General features: G+C 41.3%; 1 protein-coding gene across 2 annotated transcripts in view; it reads right to left on the bottom strand.

The window, feature by feature from the left end:
* Positions 1-10,805, bottom strand: part of PIK3C2G (phosphatidylinositol-4-phosphate 3-kinase catalytic subunit type 2 gamma) — a 337,252-nt gene extending 326,447 nt beyond the window's left edge. For both annotated transcript variants that reach the window (XM_032796037.2, XM_032796039.2), the window contains exons 1-2: positions 10,725-10,805; positions 346-1,137 (exon numbers count right to left, since the gene is read on the bottom strand). In XM_032796037.2, coding sequence (XP_032651928.1) covers positions 346-1,041 — 696 coding nt within the window. In that variant the 5' untranslated portion in view covers positions 1,042-1,137; positions 10,725-10,805. The remainder of the gene's footprint in view (positions 1-345; positions 1,138-10,724) is intronic.
* Positions 10,806-17,700: the final 6,895 nt, after the last annotated feature.

Below are 17,700 nucleotides of genomic sequence, written 5' to 3'. Positions count from 1 at the left end.
TCAAGAAGAGTCAATGTACTGTTTATTTACAAAGGTAGCTTCCTCTAACATATAAAAGCATTACAGGAAAAACCGAGTGCCAAGAAAAAAAATATTTGCCGCCTGATTACCCACTGCCTCACCTCATGTGTAGTTATTCAGAACTTGCTCCAAAAGCTCATTAAAATCAATGGGATTCTTTCAATTGGCTTCAGTGGGCCTTATCCAAAGCCCATTGACATGTGCAGAATGAGAGCCATTTCTCACCCACTTCACACAGGTGTGGGTGAGTACACAAGATGTAAGACAGGGGACAGTCAAAACCAAGATCTTTAAGTCTTTCAACCATACAAATTTGGCACATACCTCTGTGCTGTCTGCAGAGCTCATGCCAGTCCAGACAGATCCTGTGGTCAATTCTCTAGGTAGGTTTGTTAAGTATGTTTCCCCAGAGCTCACAAGGAAAGATTTACTGTCATTTCTCCTTTTAGCTTTCATTCCTTGTCCGCTTGCATTGTCGTCTGAGAAAACGGGATATTGGTAGTCTATATGTTCAAAGCCTATATAGAAATTCAGATTTTTATCCTCTTTCTCCACATCTGACCCAAATTCATCTGCAGTTGGACTCAAGTTATTTCTTCCATGTGGACAATAGTCATAAAGTGTTCCAATGGGGTATGTGGGGTAGGAATTCTCAACTGAGAGGTCACTACATCCTGATAGCAAAGAAGGTCTGAAGCCAATTGTTGGTGGCACCCTGACTTGCTGCCAGTGAGAGGTGGGGCTTCCAAAGTAAAGATCCCTATGAGGAATTTGAGGCGGATTTACTCCATATAAATGTCCTTCTGCTGCATCCAAGAAAAACTCATTTTCTTCAAGGTCACGTGAATATGCTGGACCATAAAAGGGTATTTCACAGCTGCCTTCACCAACTATTTGATCAAGTCCTAGACTGACTTGGCTATCAGGATTAAAATGATACATTGAGTAAGATGCTTGTTCTTCAGATTGTCCTTCTTGTAACTCATCTTGCGTCAAAGGCATTTTCCAAAAGTACGCCATGCTTCTTTAGCCCATCAATCTTATTAACATATAGGAGATCTGCCACAGTTTCAAACTCACAGTGAGTAACACTGCAGAATTTGAGCTTTATATTCACTGGAACAAAACAAAATAAAACCAGCTAAAATGAATTTAATGCACTGTAAGTTGTACATATAAATGACATTCATTTTAGAGTTCTCTCCATAGGGTATAAGATCCTCTCTCTTACCTGGTACCTAGAGTGAAACCCATCACATGAAACAGATGGAGAATGGTCCTTGGTTTCTGTACTGTTGAATAATATTTGTGGTCATTAAAACTAAAGATGCCCATTTCTGCAGTCTCCAAATAAATAATTTTAAATTCCTTATTATTTTTACAGTTGAATAGTACATTTTATCCAAGGATCTCAAAGCTCTTCCACAATACCCCTGTGAGGTTGGTCAATATGGGGGGAGATTTTTTCAAAGGTACAAAAGAGAGTTAGCTGTCTAATTCTCTTTTGTGCCCTTGAAAACCTCCCCTTATACTATGCATTTCATAGAGGTGTATTTTGAGGCACAAAGAGGTTAATTGACTTGGCCAAGGTCATACTGCAAGTCAATGGACACAGTACCATACTCTTCTGTAGTCACTATGTACAATTTGGAGTTTATCATATAAATCAAGGCAAATATCAGTGAGCCAATTTAGCCTCCCTACCGATATGACATTTAATTAGAATGAGATCAGAAACAAGACCAGTAAACATATATTGACCTATAAGCATGTACATGTGTTCATAAAAAGGCGTGCGGTTAAATTGGCTATGCAATTATTTTGAGTCCTGGGATTGGAGGTGGCACAACAGCAAAAGCAGTGTGTCTTCAAAACTTCAGAGTGAAAATGGCAGGGAACAGCAGCTACCACAAGCCATACACAATTGTGTTCCCTACTTTTTCAAATAGAAGAAATAAAACCCATTTGATTTAATAATTTAATGACTATTTATACCCTTCCTTTCAGAATAGAAATACTATTGAAAAGAAAAGATCTCTTGGAAATTGCTGAGGCTGAAATCACAAATAGTTTTTCAATATGCTGCTAAAATCTATAATGTATTAGCTTAGATGATAATGCTATGCACTGAAATCTATATTATAGTAGAGGTATTCAACATAACTTTTTTATTATTATTTTGATGAAACTCTATCTTGACTCAGATTATTCACCCATAATCAGAAGGAAGAGGAGGATGAAAATTGGATTTTTGTGATATGGAAACCTCCAACACCTGCTGTCACAGCTCCAGGGTTAGCTGTACCTTTGATCCTTGGTCTTTCCTTGGGCACCCCTCTCAAGGGACAGACCCAGCACACGCACTTCTCTCAGACTGGAATCCTGCAAGTCACCCCATTTTTAGAGTGGGTCTCTTGGCTACAGTACCCATTTACCAATCATGTTTCCACAGCAGGTTCAACTGGACGTGACCTCTGCTATAGATTTCTCTTCAGGAGCTGTGCACAGTGGGTAAATGCAAGAACACCAAACAGTGTCTTCGAAAAAAGTGTCTATCTATCTGATTATAGCAATTGGAAAGAAAGGGATTAACATAACAAAAAGACCTACAGGCATATTGTCTTACTTAAGGCTTGATGTACATTACAGAGTTAGGATGACATAAGGCAGCTTACGATGACATAACTATGTCAATGTGTATAGTCTTGCTCCTGTCAATGTAAGTGCCTTACTACACCAGCATAACAACTCCACTTCCATGAGAACCATAGGGCTTCTATCGGTGTAATTAGGGTGACCCAGTGTCTGTGTAGACAATGAGTTTCTTACATTGGCTGTTGGCTGGATTCCCCACTCCCCGCTGGGGTTCCCTGCCAGGAGCATGGCAGCTGACCGGATTCTAGGAGTGGATCTTGTCACTGGAGGTGAGAAGCCCAAGGGGGCAGCTGGGCTCCCGGCAGGGAACCGTGTGGAGCTGAGAGCCCTGGCTCTCAGGTCCGTACAGTGACCCTCTTCGGTCCGTAGGGTGCTCCTGGTAAGGATGCGCAGCACCGACAGAAGGAGGGTAGTGTGGACATTCAACATAGGTCAACTTAAGATTGTAGTGTAGACATGCCCTATGTCTTGAGAGAAATGATAGGCTTAGGTAGGCCTGATCCATCCCTGGTAGTATCTCCTCAGTCTGCTAGGGGAACATGTTACCTGTTTCTCTGAAGACCCTATCTGTGCATCAGGTTTGAGGATTTTGTCAGTTTCCAACTGCTTTGTTTAAAAATTTCTCACCTGAAGGGCCTGGCTCAGTCCTAAGATGGGGGGTATGTCATAAACAGATAGCTAAGGGTTAATGTTTCTTTTACCTGTAAAGGGTTAACAAAGGGAACCAAACACCGGACAAGAGGACCAATCAGGAAACTGGATTTTTCAAAGCTTAAGGGAGGGAATTTGTGGGTGTTTCTTGGTCTTAGGTCTTTGTCTGTTCTGTGCTCTCTCAGCTATGAGAGGATCTATTTCCAGTCCTTCTAATCTTCTGTTTCCCAGTTGTAAGTACAAAGGTAGCAAAAGTATATTCTTTTAAATTGTTTTGCTGTATTTGCATCTGTGTATCTGGCTGGTGGAGTCTTTATGTGTATTTGGCTATAAGTACTTTAAATTGTATTGTTTTTGGATAAGGCTGTTTATCCCTTTTCTATTGTTTATTCATTTTCTATAAGTTGAAAACCCTGTATCTTACCATCTAGATTACAGAGAACTGTTATTCTATTCTTTCTTTCTTTTTTTATTAAAAGTTTTGCTTTTTAAGACCTGTTGATTTTTTGTTTCTAGTTGACTCACCAGGAAATTGGTGGGAGAAAGGAAAGACAGGGGGGAGGGGAAAAACTGCTCTCTGTGTTTAACTCTCCTAGTGTCCCAGGGCGGGAAGAAGCTAAGGGGGAAGAGAGAGAGAATCTTTTCTGTTTCCTTGTCTTTGGGTTTGTCTCTTTGTGGAAGAGAGGAGACATGCTTCTTGGTATTGTGATGTAAAGAGGTTGCATCAGTAACTCTCAGGTTAGCCCAGAGAGGAAATTCTGGGTGGGAGAGAGGGGGGGGGAATGGTTTATTTCCCTTTGTTAGGAGACTCAGGGCATCTGAGTCTTGGGGTCCCACAGGGAAGTTTTGGGGGACCCAAGTGTACCAGGCACTGAAATTCCTGGTTGGTGGCAGCCTATCAGATCTAAGCTGGTAATTAAGCTGAGAGGGTTCATGCTAGCTTCTCAGATTATGAACGCTAAGGTTCAAATCTGAGTAGGAAGCTATGACAGGGTGTGTGTGCTCTTCCCTAACTCCCACTCCCCCTAGACAGAAACAAAACAAGAAAAGGCCTTGACACCTGTATTTTCAGATAAGAACCTGTGATCGGGCTGTCTAAAGACATTGACTTTAGGTTCCTGCAGATGTGCAACCTACACACAGGACTGAGTTACCTCTTTGCACCCATGTAGCAGACAACATGCTAGTAATCAAATAGTAACCAAATCAAACAGACAAAGGTTCACATAATATCTATCAATTATACATGTATCTTATACCTCTGATTCACCAGAATTTAATTTGTAGCCTGATTAGGATTTGACAATTGATAAATTTTGTATAGGTAATTCAATGTGTTACTAAGCAATAGAGCAGTTACTGAAGGAAAGTGATCTCTGTAACAGAGCTGGTTGAATTTTTTGATTAAAAACCCTTTGACGTTGTGGGGGAGGGGACACCACTTCTTTTTTAAATCCACCTTTTTCTAATGGGAAAAAAAAAGTCTTCTCCTTCTCTTTCCATTTTACAAACCTCCTTCCCTCTGCTTTCTTGAAGGTGAGGGGAGAAGAGAGAGTAAGGAAAAGAGAAAAGGAAAAGTGTTAAGATCAAAATAATGCCCCCCAAAATTGAAAAAAATTCATTTTGATTTTTTCAACCAGAAAATCTAATGAAAATTTTTAAATTAAATATAAATTTCTCATTTTCCCATCCCCCCCAGAATATATACTTACTTTGAAGTGTACTGGGGGAACAAAAAATACTACAAATACTTCTTTTTAAGCTCTAAACATTTCTAAACATTTCCATTTTTTCTCAGCAGTACGAACAACTTAAATGGTAAACGTTTAATGGCATGTCCTTGCAATGATCTTCATAACTCCTTCATGGCTTTGTCTCTCAAGCACAATGTAGTACTCATATCCTATGCAATAAAGGTTTTATATCCATACCACTGCATCATGTATTCTCCCTCTCATACAGAGATATAGATAGATAAATATCTATCTCCTTCATTTTAGCCTTTGTGCTGCTCAGGAAGTGTCATGCTAACAAATTCTGCAATGTTGGAACCAGTGTAAGTATTGTGCTAGAGTTTGGAGAGGGTGTAGCCACTTCTGCATTCCTACTGTTCTCATCGGGCAGACAGTCCCCTTGGGATCACTGCAATCTTATTTAAGTCAGAGCCAACATGAGGATGATGGAGCCCAAGAAACCCTGCACTAGGGATGCTGCCAAATCAGGTAGGGAATCATCTACCTGACAAACCTCTACTCTGCTGCAACAAGCACAGACCTGACTCATTATGAGTTATTAAAACACTCGGTATAAACGCTGTATATATACACACTATGTATTGATAGAGTAGACAACTGTAGACAAGTAGTTATTAGCCATTTAGACTAGAATTTCAGCTTGCCATATCCTGGGTCCTACTGAGGTCCTCTCTGTGTCTTTCAGGAAGTGCTCAGTTTCTGGGAGGATCAGGCTCAATATTTGGCCTACACCTACTGTCACTCAAATCCTTGTCCAAAGTTCCATTGATAAGCAGGATGAGTCCTTCATTATTGTTGGTATAATTAGTATTACACTGACAGCACTGACAATGCCAAATGTTCAAGAAGTTTGAGCCAGTCCCTGCCCCGAACATGATTTTTTAAAAGAAGAAGTTTGACATTCATTTTATTCACCTTCTGTTTTTTTGAGTTTCTATGGTTCATGTTTTTTTAAGCTGTGCAGCCATGAGGACTAGACATTTCCTTTTTCTTTTAAGATGAAAGCTAAGGTTCTCACATAATTGCCTTGCTCCAGTAACTGGGATTTTAAGAAGAAACCCTCCCCCACATCAAATATCATGGAATTGGTGATAAAAAAAAAAATCACAAGAATTGTGGCTCTGTGTAATGTCCACAATGTGCTAAGCACTTCCCAAACATTCAGATACTTTCCTTACTCTGAAGAGCTGATGGCAGAATCATTACACACATCAGAAACTCATGCATTTTGGGCTCAATCCTTCAATTTTGCTTGAACACGGGAATGCAATACTAGGCATTTTTCTAACCAATACGTATATTTGTTACAGCCTCTTACCTGAAACGCTTAGTTGTTTGGAAGCACATACGATGTCTTATTTCTTTGTACTTCACAGACACACTCAGATGAACTACAAGGTTTCAATTTCAAGGAGGTGTGAGTGTTCATTCCTGTTTAACAAGTTTAGTTTGTTGATGACTGTTTTCCATTTATTCCTCCAGGGAAATTTCAAATGATAATAAGGAGAAATGGAATGCACTTTTGTCTGTTGCCTTTCACATTATTCGGGCAACCCTAGTTTTAAAGGTACTGGTGAATGAACTTACACTGTTAATTATACTACAGACAAAAGACAATTCCTTCCTAACTGAAAGGATTTGGAAGCTGTTCTATACTGAAGTAAGGTTCGGAAATTTCACTAGTCTCCACCTTCAGTAAGATCACACACAACTTTTAGGGTAACATACATCCCTGTTATTACACACAGTGAAATGCTATACAGGGAAGAGAGGTTGCTTGACACAAGAAGCAGCCTGTGAGAATTTTGAGAGGCAATAACATGAGGTACACAATTCCTGGGTAGCAAGCAGCCTCTCTCTAAGGTGGCTTCCTGTTGCCCAGGGTGCAGGTGGGGCAGGGCTAATTGGGCAACCTCTCTTCTGCTGGGGTATTTCCCAAGGACTGGTTAAGCAAAAGCTTTGCAGCCTCATTATTTGCTGAGTTGCTGTAAAGGGGTTGCAGTGGAGGAGAAAATAAACTGTGGGCTTATCACTAACACAGTCCCCTGCACTCAGGAAGCACAGGAACAGTTCAAGGCTAGTGCTGACAATGGTGCTAGCTTCCTTAAAGGGGTACAAGGTGAGTCATAACCCAACCATGCAGCCCTGCACACTAGCCAGAATATTTGGCCTCACACAGGGAAGCCAAGGCTGTTCTCCATAAAAAGAGAGTATCAGAGGCTGTTCCATCCATAGTCCCCTCAGGGGGTTCCCAAAGTGACTATATGCCTCCACACTCCATGTTGCAGACCTGCACTTTGAAGGTAGAGATTATCTGGTTTAGGCGCCTATCCAGAATTCGCGTAAAACCAAGAGCTTAATCAACTCCATGATTCTTACATGCACGAAAGGTTCTTTGCAGAGCGTGAGAGTGTGTTAGTAAAAACTAAACAGCATTTCAATTAGAAAAAGTCTTGCAGTATCCTTGAACACAATAGGATAAAATGCCTAAGGGTACTAATTATAGATGTTCTATATCTGATACCAACTGAATGGAATAAGAATTTGATAAACATGGGGAAAACTCTGCCCTATGTTTGTGGCTGTCACTGAAATCAATGGGAGTTGAAAGAATTTACTGAAGGGCAAGATTTAGTCTTTAGGAGCTAGGTAGTACATTAGTTCTTATATGTTCCCAAAGCCCTGAGCTGCCCTATGCATACCACGAACTGTTTTCTGGCATTTGTGTTGTATATATTACCAGTGGTTAAAGAAAAGAAAGATCACCAATTTTGATGGCTGTTGTCACAGAACTTGACATTATGTGGTGGTGTGTCATGGCTAGCCAGAGCTGTGGTCAGTGGTGAAGAGTCCATAGTCACATGATGGGAATCAAGCATAAGCTGGGTCAGTTTACCAGGAGATCAGAAGCAGGAGACAAACTTTAGAGCAGAACTACAAATCAGTAACCAGATTCAGGCCGGATCAGGATACCAGAAGGTCAGAGGCAGGAGACAAACCAGAGATCAGGATCACAAGTAAGACACCAGGAGTCAAACTGGGCTGGGATGTCAGGAAACCAAGTCAAACAAAGAGAATCATTCCTTTGATTTAGCTTTTCCTATTTGATGTTAATCGTAAATGTGACAAAATCCCAGCAGCAAGTGAAGAGCTGCTAAATGTTTTGTTTACACCCTAAAATGAAACACCGACATTCTTCAAATTTATCCCATTCAGTAATGCTTACCTGTAAGCGAGTGGACTCACCCCTGTGGCACCTCCTGCTGGTCTCTCTTGGGAATTAGCTCTCCAGCAGTCAGAGCACCCTCTGTAGGGCTGTGCTCCACCTTACCACTGGCCCCATGTCCCTCCCAGGACCCCAATGCCTCTTCTCTGGGGTGCTGCCCCTCTGGCAGTAACTCCCAATCTCAGGGTCTCCCCTTCCAGGGGAACCCCCTATCCTCACCTTGCCTCAGTCTTGGCTACTGCCAGTCACCACTTAGCCCCCGTTCGCTGAGGCAGACTGCAGTGTACAAGCCACTCATCATAGGCAAGGAGGGTTGGACCTGCTGCCTTTGCCTGCCCCTTTGCAACCCCAGTACTTAATAGGCCTCACCAGGCCTGCAGCCTAGGGCTTTCCTAGGCCAGAGCCTCCCTGGCTCCCTCAGCCTGTTCCCAGCCCTGGTCCCCTCCAGGTACCTAGTTAAGCTCCCTGCAGCCAGGCCCTTCTCCCTCTGAACACAAAGAGAGAGAGACTACTGAGTGCTTTGCTCCCACCCTCTTATATAGGGCCAGCTGAGGCTGATTGGGGCATGGCCCAGCTGCAGCTGCTTCCCCAATCAGCCTAGTAGCTCTTTCCCTGCCACAGCCCTCTCCCAAGGCTGTTTTAAGCCCTTCAGGGCAGGAGTGGGGTAAGCACCCCGCTACATTCCCCAAAAGCTGGGTCCCCCAGTAACTTCCATTCTCTGAAAGCAGGGCATCTGCATAGATTAAGACTGTGGAAAGGACTCCAAGTGTAAGATGTTCACAGAGGAAGTGCACTGGAGAATTTCTACAATCTGTGGTGCTAGAAATCTAACTAAACTCAGAGCTGCTGAACAAACATCTGCTCCACTTCACAACAGATTAACATGTTGCTGTTCTTTAGTGCCACCTACTGTCACTGGTTCAAAACTCTGAAGCCAGGAACATGATCCAACACCATCACAGGTACAGGGGGTAATGTGTCATTTGGGCCTTTGGCTACCAGGAATGCCATAATGTCTGCGCTGGCCCTTCTCAAATGTGTCCCCTGTCTGAAGACCAACCTCTATGAAAAAGAGCTGAGACATTGCTTTGTAGGTGGTGCAATACCACTTCCCTTGGATCAATGCCTCTAAGGGTATGTCTACATTGCAGTAAAAACACCTGTGGCAGGCCCATGTTAGCTGACGTTTGCTTGTGGGGCTTGGGCTGGGGGGAGTGATAAAACTGCAGTGTAGACATATGGGCTGGAAACTAGGATCTGGGATCCTCCGCCGTCACAAGCTTCAGCCTGAGCCCTGACATTTACACTGCAATTTAATAGCCCCACAGCCAGAGTTCCCACAACCAGCTGCTGGTGTTGTATTACAGTGTAGACACACCCTAAGTATCACTGTATGTGGGGCAGTTACTATGTATTGGCAAACTCACATAGAAAAAACAGGGGTTTTATTTCCTGGTGAACACACAAAGTTATATTACCAAGAAGTGGCCAATTGCCACCTTGATCACTCTGGTTATGTTGTACTCTTTCCCCTATTTTAGTGGCTGTTTAGACTGTGAGCTTCTTAGGGCAGAGATCATGCTTTCTTCACTCTTTGGTAAGGGCTTAGAAGAGTGTGGGCATTACAGGAAAAAACTAATAACAAGAAAAATACAAGGACAAACAAATACAATATTATGGTGCGTCATTGACGGAGTGACTCATTACCCACTGAAATCAATGAGAGCATTTTGCATGATGGGGAAAAATGGAGCTTTGACTTCCCAGAGCAGCTTTTCACTCTCAATCACTCTAGTGAAGAGCCACAACCTTCATTTTTTCATGACACTGACAAAGAAACAGAATTTGTACATTTCACTTTATTAGGAAAAATGTTCCAGATATTTCTTTCACACACAGCCCTAAATACAGAGTAAGTCACCAAAGGCACCTATTATTTTTGAGCCATATGGCTTTTCAAGGGCATACTCCGCATGCACAAGGTTGCCGAATTAGTCATGACTGAATATGAAGAACAATGGATTTTAATCTCCTCTTTTGTTTTCATATCTATGTACCTTGATCTCCTAAAAAGGGATAGTAGCTCTTATGTACAAAGTTGTTTTTCTGGTAAAAATGATTACAGCTTTAAAAGATCAGATTGTTGAGAAAGTAAACACTGAAATGCAAGTAGAAAATCGCCACAAACATCCTTAAATATGCAGTTAACACAACAGTGGCATGCAAGAGAACCAAATTTAGCTTTAACTAAATGTAAGTAATCCACTATTTAAGATCATACGTTTCAGAAAGAGATTGGCCCAAGCACAAGGTTCAGATCAAGAGCCAAACATTCCCAAAATTCAGGGATGTTTGGATCCAGAGCTCTGGTTCAGGTCTATCTCAAATTCCAATCTGCTTTAATTTTCATTTCTTACCTTATGCAGTTTTCTACTCTGTTTTCTTATGCTGTTCTTTCCAGATCACTCATTCCAGTGTGTCTGCTCAATGGCTTCCTGTGAAATTCAGCTATGTCATTCTACAGTACTCAATGGGATTTGTTGACCTTCAGTAAATTCCTCGTATCGGATACTGTGCAAATACAAAACCATGATTTTCTGATACCAGCACATTGTAAAGAGAAGCTCCATAGCAACTGCTGCAGACTTTTTTCTCTTCATCCTTGTCCTACAACCCCTTTGTGTTGGACCTGCTGGAGCAAGGGGTGGTAAAGATGGTCTCTGAGGAATTTCCCCAGCATAGAGAGATTATCCACATTGGGGATCTTTCTATTTGAGCATTGGCCTGCTAAACCCAGGGTTGTGAGTTCAATCCCTGAGGGGGCAATTTGGGGATTTAATTGGGGATTGATCCTGCTTTGAGCAGGGGATTGGACTAGATGACCTCCTGAGGTCCCTCCCAACCCTGATATTCTGTGATTCATATAGAAACTCTCTGCCACCCTCACAACTTCCAGCATAGGGGACATGGAAAGAGCACCACTGCCCTTGGTTATTCCCAGCTGCCAGATCAGGCTGTTGGGACATAGACAGTTGGTTATAATTTAGGGGAGCCTTGAGAGTGTTCTGCGCTGTGCCAGGGCCTTGGAACCAGCCAGAGTGGCTCCAGAAGTGGCATAAAGTTACTTTTGACCCCTCCCTTTAAGTTCTGCATGGAGTAGAGCATAGGTTCACCTGACATGCAGGATCAGTTACTGAAAAGTATTATAAAGGTGCACACACACTTTTCTGATAAAATATTGGGCCTAATTCTGCTCAGTAGCACAGAGGTAAATCGAGAGCAGTGCCTCTGAAGTCAGTGAAATTATACCAATGTAAACCTGCCTGGAGAGGAGAACTGATTCCACTGTTTATCAGCCAAAGAAAATACATCAATAAACTTTCAAGCTTAACATCAAAAGCATCCTACTTCCAGAGGTTAAGCTTACTTGCACACAGTTAACCCTGTCCTATTCTGAATTCACAGTTATGTGATTACATATTTCCCACATACTACTATAGAACATCATAAAAAAATTCTATAACCTAACACATCTAGTCTCTTGTATTTTTCTCCATTCTTGTATATTTATGTTAATTTCATTGTCATAATTATCCCACATAACTTAGAGTTGTTGTGTCTTGTAAAATCTCTTTATGCCCCTTATTTTAAAAATTTAGTCAGCAGCCATGTATGCAATTTCTTTAAAATTTAGGACCTCAGAGATCTTTAGGTGTGATTCAGGAACTGAGTCATCTAAATACAAAGTTAATTTAGCTGCATATTTAGATTAGGCTATTCATGCCAGCACCTGTTCACAATTCCTTCTTATTAAATGTTACCTGCTGTATAAGATGCAACAATGGTTTACTGTTCACTTTTTCAAATAAATGACTCTTAGGGATTGTTTGCCTGGAATAAACAAAGTAATACCTGGTACTACCAGCTGTTATGTGAAACAAAGTGTAGCAAAACTTCTGTCTTCCCATTTCAGAAACTGTGTGATCATGTAATTAAAGACTGTTGTCATACACACAGTTAAGGAGCAAGTTAAGGTTTGACTTGCAATCTTAGCTTTTTATTTCCTGAATTTTGAGGTCTTGGTCATGCAGTTTTAACATTCCCCTAATGGAAGATTTTGGACAGAAAATCTTTTAGGTTAAGAAACTAAAAGAAAATGTGAGAGAAAAAGAAATTCCATGACGTGAATCTATTTCCCCAGGTATCACACTATACCTCTGACATATTATGACATCCAACAGGAAGGAGCTACTGACCCCCAACTTCTGGGTCCCCAAAATCTTACTGACTACTTCACAGGCTCTAAGTCATGGAAGGGTATTGTGTGATGGGATTTAGCAGCTAGGGGAAATGGCCTACATTTTTATGGGCAGACATTAACTTCCGCAGCAGGGGCACCTGCACAGATTACTCCTATGCTAGGCAGGAATGATGAGAGTGGGAGTTATACTAAGGCTAATGCTCACCAGAATATGGGCATACATTGATGCTGCTCTTGTTTGTGCCCCAACGGGCTACTGGAACAAAGATGACTGGTTGAATTTACGCTCCTGTACCAACCAGCTGTTCCTAGGGACGGCTGTATTAAAGGTTGCCTCAAAGGCAGGATGGGAAAGCAGGAGGGGTTCAAAGAGCTGCCTACTGCTTTACCCACAGCTGCAGGAGAAAGTGGGAGACTAGTAAAATGTAGAGTTTGGTTGTTTCCCTGTCCCCAGTTTTATTCTCTTCTCACATGGGCCTCACTGGCTATGTGTTATCCGCATCCCTACAAGAGAAAAGCTACACAGAAATCGAGAAACACAGACTTTGCAGAAATTTTATGTGATGGTACCTCCCAAAAGGCTCTATGGAAATATGCTTAGAATGTGTTTTATGCTACAGATGCCATGTAACATCTCCATAAAAATTATGATCTACTGAATGTATTAATCCTATTTGCATGCATATATCATTTTTGTATTCAATGTTATGAATGTTGGCTGTGTACTGGCTTGATTTCTAAATAACCTTCGTAGAGCATTTGGTCAGTTCCTGGAGAAAGGAATGTTGAAATTAAGAACCTAATCAAGAAACACTTAAAGGACCATGGATCTTGGAATGCTCCAATCCACATAAGAAGTCTACTTGAGGACGTTCAAGGTAGCATGTAAACAATGGGTGCTACCTGTAAAAACTGTGAGTCATGCATGGACATGTGACTTCCCCAGGTGATTTCTAAACTCCATCTTGGAGCTGGACTTTGTATAGGAGCAAGAAGGGGATCTCCACCCACAAGAGAAAGTCTATTTAAACCCCTGGGAAACCCCTTCATGTTGTCTTCAGCTGGCTAAAGAGAAGAACCATCATGAAGAATCCCCTAGCTACCACCTGAGCTGGAACAAGAGGGGAAAGAATTGTGTCCAGGCCTGTAAGGTGTCCAGTCTGAGGAAAAAACTTACTGAAGCATCTCTGAGGGTGAGATTATCTGTATTCAGTTTGATTACACATAGATTTATGCATTTTATTTTGTTTGGTGACTTACTTTGTTCTGTCTGTTACTACTTGGAACCACTTAAATCCTACTTTCTGTATTTAATAAAATCACTTTTTACTTATTAATTTACTCAGAGTATGTATTAATTACCTGGGGGAGCAAACAGCTGTGCATCTCTCTCTATCAGAGTTATAGAGGGTGAACAATTTATGAGTTTACCCTGTATAAGCTTTATATAGGGTAAAAATGGATTTATTTGGGTTTAGACCCCATTGGAAGTTGGGCATCTAAGTGTTAAAGACCGGAACACTTCTTTTAGCTGCTTTGGGGTAAACCTACAGCTTTGGGGCAAGTAATTCAGACCCTGGGTCTGTATTGGAGCAGACGGGAGTGTCTGGCTCAGCAGGACAGGGTGCAGTTGGCAGGGAAAGCAGGGGGCAGAAGTAGTCTTGGAACATTGGGTGGCAGCTCGCCGGGGCTTTCTGTGATCCAACCTGTCACAGTAGAGTTTGGTTGTTTCCCTGTCCTCAGTTTTATTCTCTTCTCACATGGGCCTCACTGGGCTATGTGTTATCTATGTCCCTGCAAGAGAAGAGTTGCAGACAAATTGAGAAACACAGATTTTGCAGAAATTTTACACTGTGGGCTATGCTCCTGTTACAGACAAACCTACTGTGAACGTCACATCCTTCTTGCTCCAATCCCCTAATAAATGAATACAGAGTTCCCCACAATCTCACACAGTTCGGATTTGATTTGCATTTTTGGTGAAGTTTCAGACTGAGTCTAAATTTTAACCAAACCAATTCAGCCATCCCTAGCCATCCTGAGCCTCCAAAGCAAGGAAATTGTACAGTTTGTTTGAAACTCTGCCTTTAAGGTCGCCTATCATATTGAAGCATTGACTGTATCTCCTATATGATCTAAAATAAGATGCCACATGTGCTGCAATAACATGTGCCCTTCCAGGGTTAGTGTCACAATGCATTACTACAAAACATCACTTTCTTTGGAAGAAAAGGCTGCAGAAAACTTCGGATGACATGAGATACAGATGTTGTTTTGCTTGCTGAGAATGACACAGCTAATGTGCACAGACCCAGTATCAATATCTAAGTTTAGTAAACAAATGAAAAACCTTAAAGTGGCAGTAACAGTCATTGCAAAGATGTAAGAAATCAAAAGGTTTAATAATTTGCAACCACATTATGGAGATACAGTAAGTGAAATATCTTTGGCACCAAAATAAGCTCCTTTTTTTGTGAATATTTGCATTTACTGCTCTTCACAATTGTAGACCGGGGCAAGTTCACAAGCACAACCATGGCTATAAGTCAAAACAGCCTAGACAGAGACTGTAGCCTGTTACAAAACGCGGTTAAATCCAGTCTCACTACAAATTAGAATCAGTGGCTTGATTCTCCACTGTGGTACTCTAATTTTTTATTTCAGTTGGAGTTTTGCAGCCCTCATGTCCATAACCTTGTTATGGGGTAACCTATTATAACTAGGCTCAGTGATACAGTTGTATTTGTAAGCCTTTAAGATAGCACTTTTTTTTTTCAAAGGGTCAACTATCTTTACTTTTATACTGTATTCCATTTTGATTTCGCATCAACTTTTATACCATCTTTTGTGTTAGCTACTCAAACTAATTCCTTCAAAATTCCTCTGGAGGGCACTATTATCACAACTATACAATTAGCTTCAGAGGGTTGTAATAGAGATAAGCACTAAATCCTTGTTGGCAGCAAGCAGAGTGTCTGTTAACTAGAACAACTTCTTTGGTGATGCTTTGATTTCTCATTCTTCTTTGCTGGATATGAAGCAGCATTGCTAGGTAGAGAATTGTAAGATAGACTAAAAAAAGATTGTTAATATTTTTGGTTTTTAAGGGTACTATTTTTAACAGGCAACATCATTAGTATGCTCTCTACTAGAATGCGATGCCTCTCTCAAGGATATTAACTCACAATCCCATTCCTAGCACACAGCCAGAGTAGCCAGACTATATGCTGGAGTGGTAAAGAATCGTCCCTCCCCAACCCTTTTCTCCGTTCACTCCAAAGATTTCTCTGTGGTCCTTACCCTAGCCTTGAAGATTAAAGAGTCTCTGTGGTGCCCATGTTCTATAGAAGAGGAGCCAGGAGAACTACCTTAGTTCCACATGGAAGATGATGCAGGGTATGAAAGTCTCGAAATGCCAAAGTTAAGACTGACCATGCAACTTTAACCTGCTCCTTTTGTGCATATGCATTATGCTACAATGTGATCCTATAACACCTTCTCTGGGACCCCTCTGAGTTTTTGCAGGATTCTACAAGCCTCAGAAAGTTCAAGGCTTTCATTTTGAGATTCTGATTTGAACCAAAGGAAATCATCAACTTAAACAATAGCTAATTCGCTAACCATATGATCTTATTTCCTTTACTCTTTCTCCCACCCTTTCTCCCACCGATTACATTTACCTGTCACATTTCATTTCTAATTGGATTGCAAATGCTTCGGGTCAGGGACTGTGTCTACCTGTATGTTTGTACAGCACCCAGCACAGCAAGGCTCTGATCTTGATTGACACCTTTGGGTACCAGCATAGTACAGAAATAATAGTAATATAATAACCAATTTATAATAAGAGGTCATCAAGCCAAGCTGCGGTTTAGAGGGAGGGATCTGTTTAGAGTAAGGCCAGTACTTTTATTTCTGTCTAAGACCCACCATGCATAGCTATGATGCTACTAAAATAAAATAGTGATTTCACCACCTCTTTTGGAAGTTAGTTGTGGACTCCAGTTGATAGTTTCATTTCAATTTTAATCTACCATTTTTAATAATTTACTAACAAAATGTATCCACCTCCTTCAAGTACCATTCCAGAATTTCCCCCTTCATAGCATCTGTATTTCCATGCTCTGAATACTAGAATCTCATAGACTCTCCTTCCGAACCTCTTTTCAGATAGCAATTGAAGCATTTTCTTTTGGAGGAAAAAAGACTCAGAAAAGAATGACATGAACTTTTCAAATATATGTAAGGGGAAGGGAAAAAAGGGTAGGTCAGATTTTGGGTACACCAACCTGACAGCGTCCTTTTAAAGTACTCCCCTGGCAGCATTAACTTTTGCAACCAACGCTTGAGCAGCAGCTCACCCTTGGGCCCAGTCAGCTTGGCAGGATGACAGAGGTCAACATTTCACATGAATGAACAATTTCTCCAATATATAAAGCAGGCATACATGGCTCTTTCCTGTTACCTGTCCTTTAATGTTTAAACTGAGACAACCTGACGTCCTGTGCACAATGCAATTACTTTAACCCTTGGAACTCTCATGAGAATTCCCCTCCTGACTATTTTTAATTGAGGGACAAGAGACACAAAAACTAGCTTCCATTTCTTCCCTCCTTTCTTTCACAGAAGCCCCCTTACTACCTCCATACACACTCCAAAGTCCACTCCTGAAGCCGGCAGTTCATCTGAGTCTATGACAGCTTTGTTCCACTCAAGCAAGCTCAGGGAACTTACAAGCTTACAGATGTCCAGATCTCTCACCCTCAATAACATCTGGAAAGTCTGGTTGGCAGAACACTGACAACGATGTTGAGGCATGCAGGAGTCATGTGTCAATCACTACTTGTTTTCTGTTTAACACGCCACTTTTTTTCCCTCCAGTCCTCTAACTGAGTAGACTGCACCCAGATAAAACTCAATATGCACCAATTTTTATATAAACATAAAACACACACACTAAACAAAGTTGGAATCCTAGGCAGTGCCTTGCCTAATTGAAAGCAAAAAAGCTCAAGTTACCATATCAATAAGATGACTGCAAAATAGCCAGTTGTTCAACATCGCTGGTCTTGAAACTGTCCTTCATTCCAGGGCTTTGCTTCATTGGTCTCTTTACTTGAGCTGGTTACCCT

The sequence above is a fragment of the Chelonoidis abingdonii genome, chromosome 1 (genome assembly GCF_003597395.2).
Source record: "Chelonoidis abingdonii isolate Lonesome George chromosome 1, CheloAbing_2.0, whole genome shotgun sequence".
Classification (NCBI taxonomy): domain Eukaryota; kingdom Metazoa; phylum Chordata; order Testudines; family Testudinidae; genus Chelonoidis; species Chelonoidis abingdonii.
The sequence above is the reverse complement of the archived record's forward strand: the minus strand, read 5'-3'. Positions and strand labels throughout refer to the sequence as shown.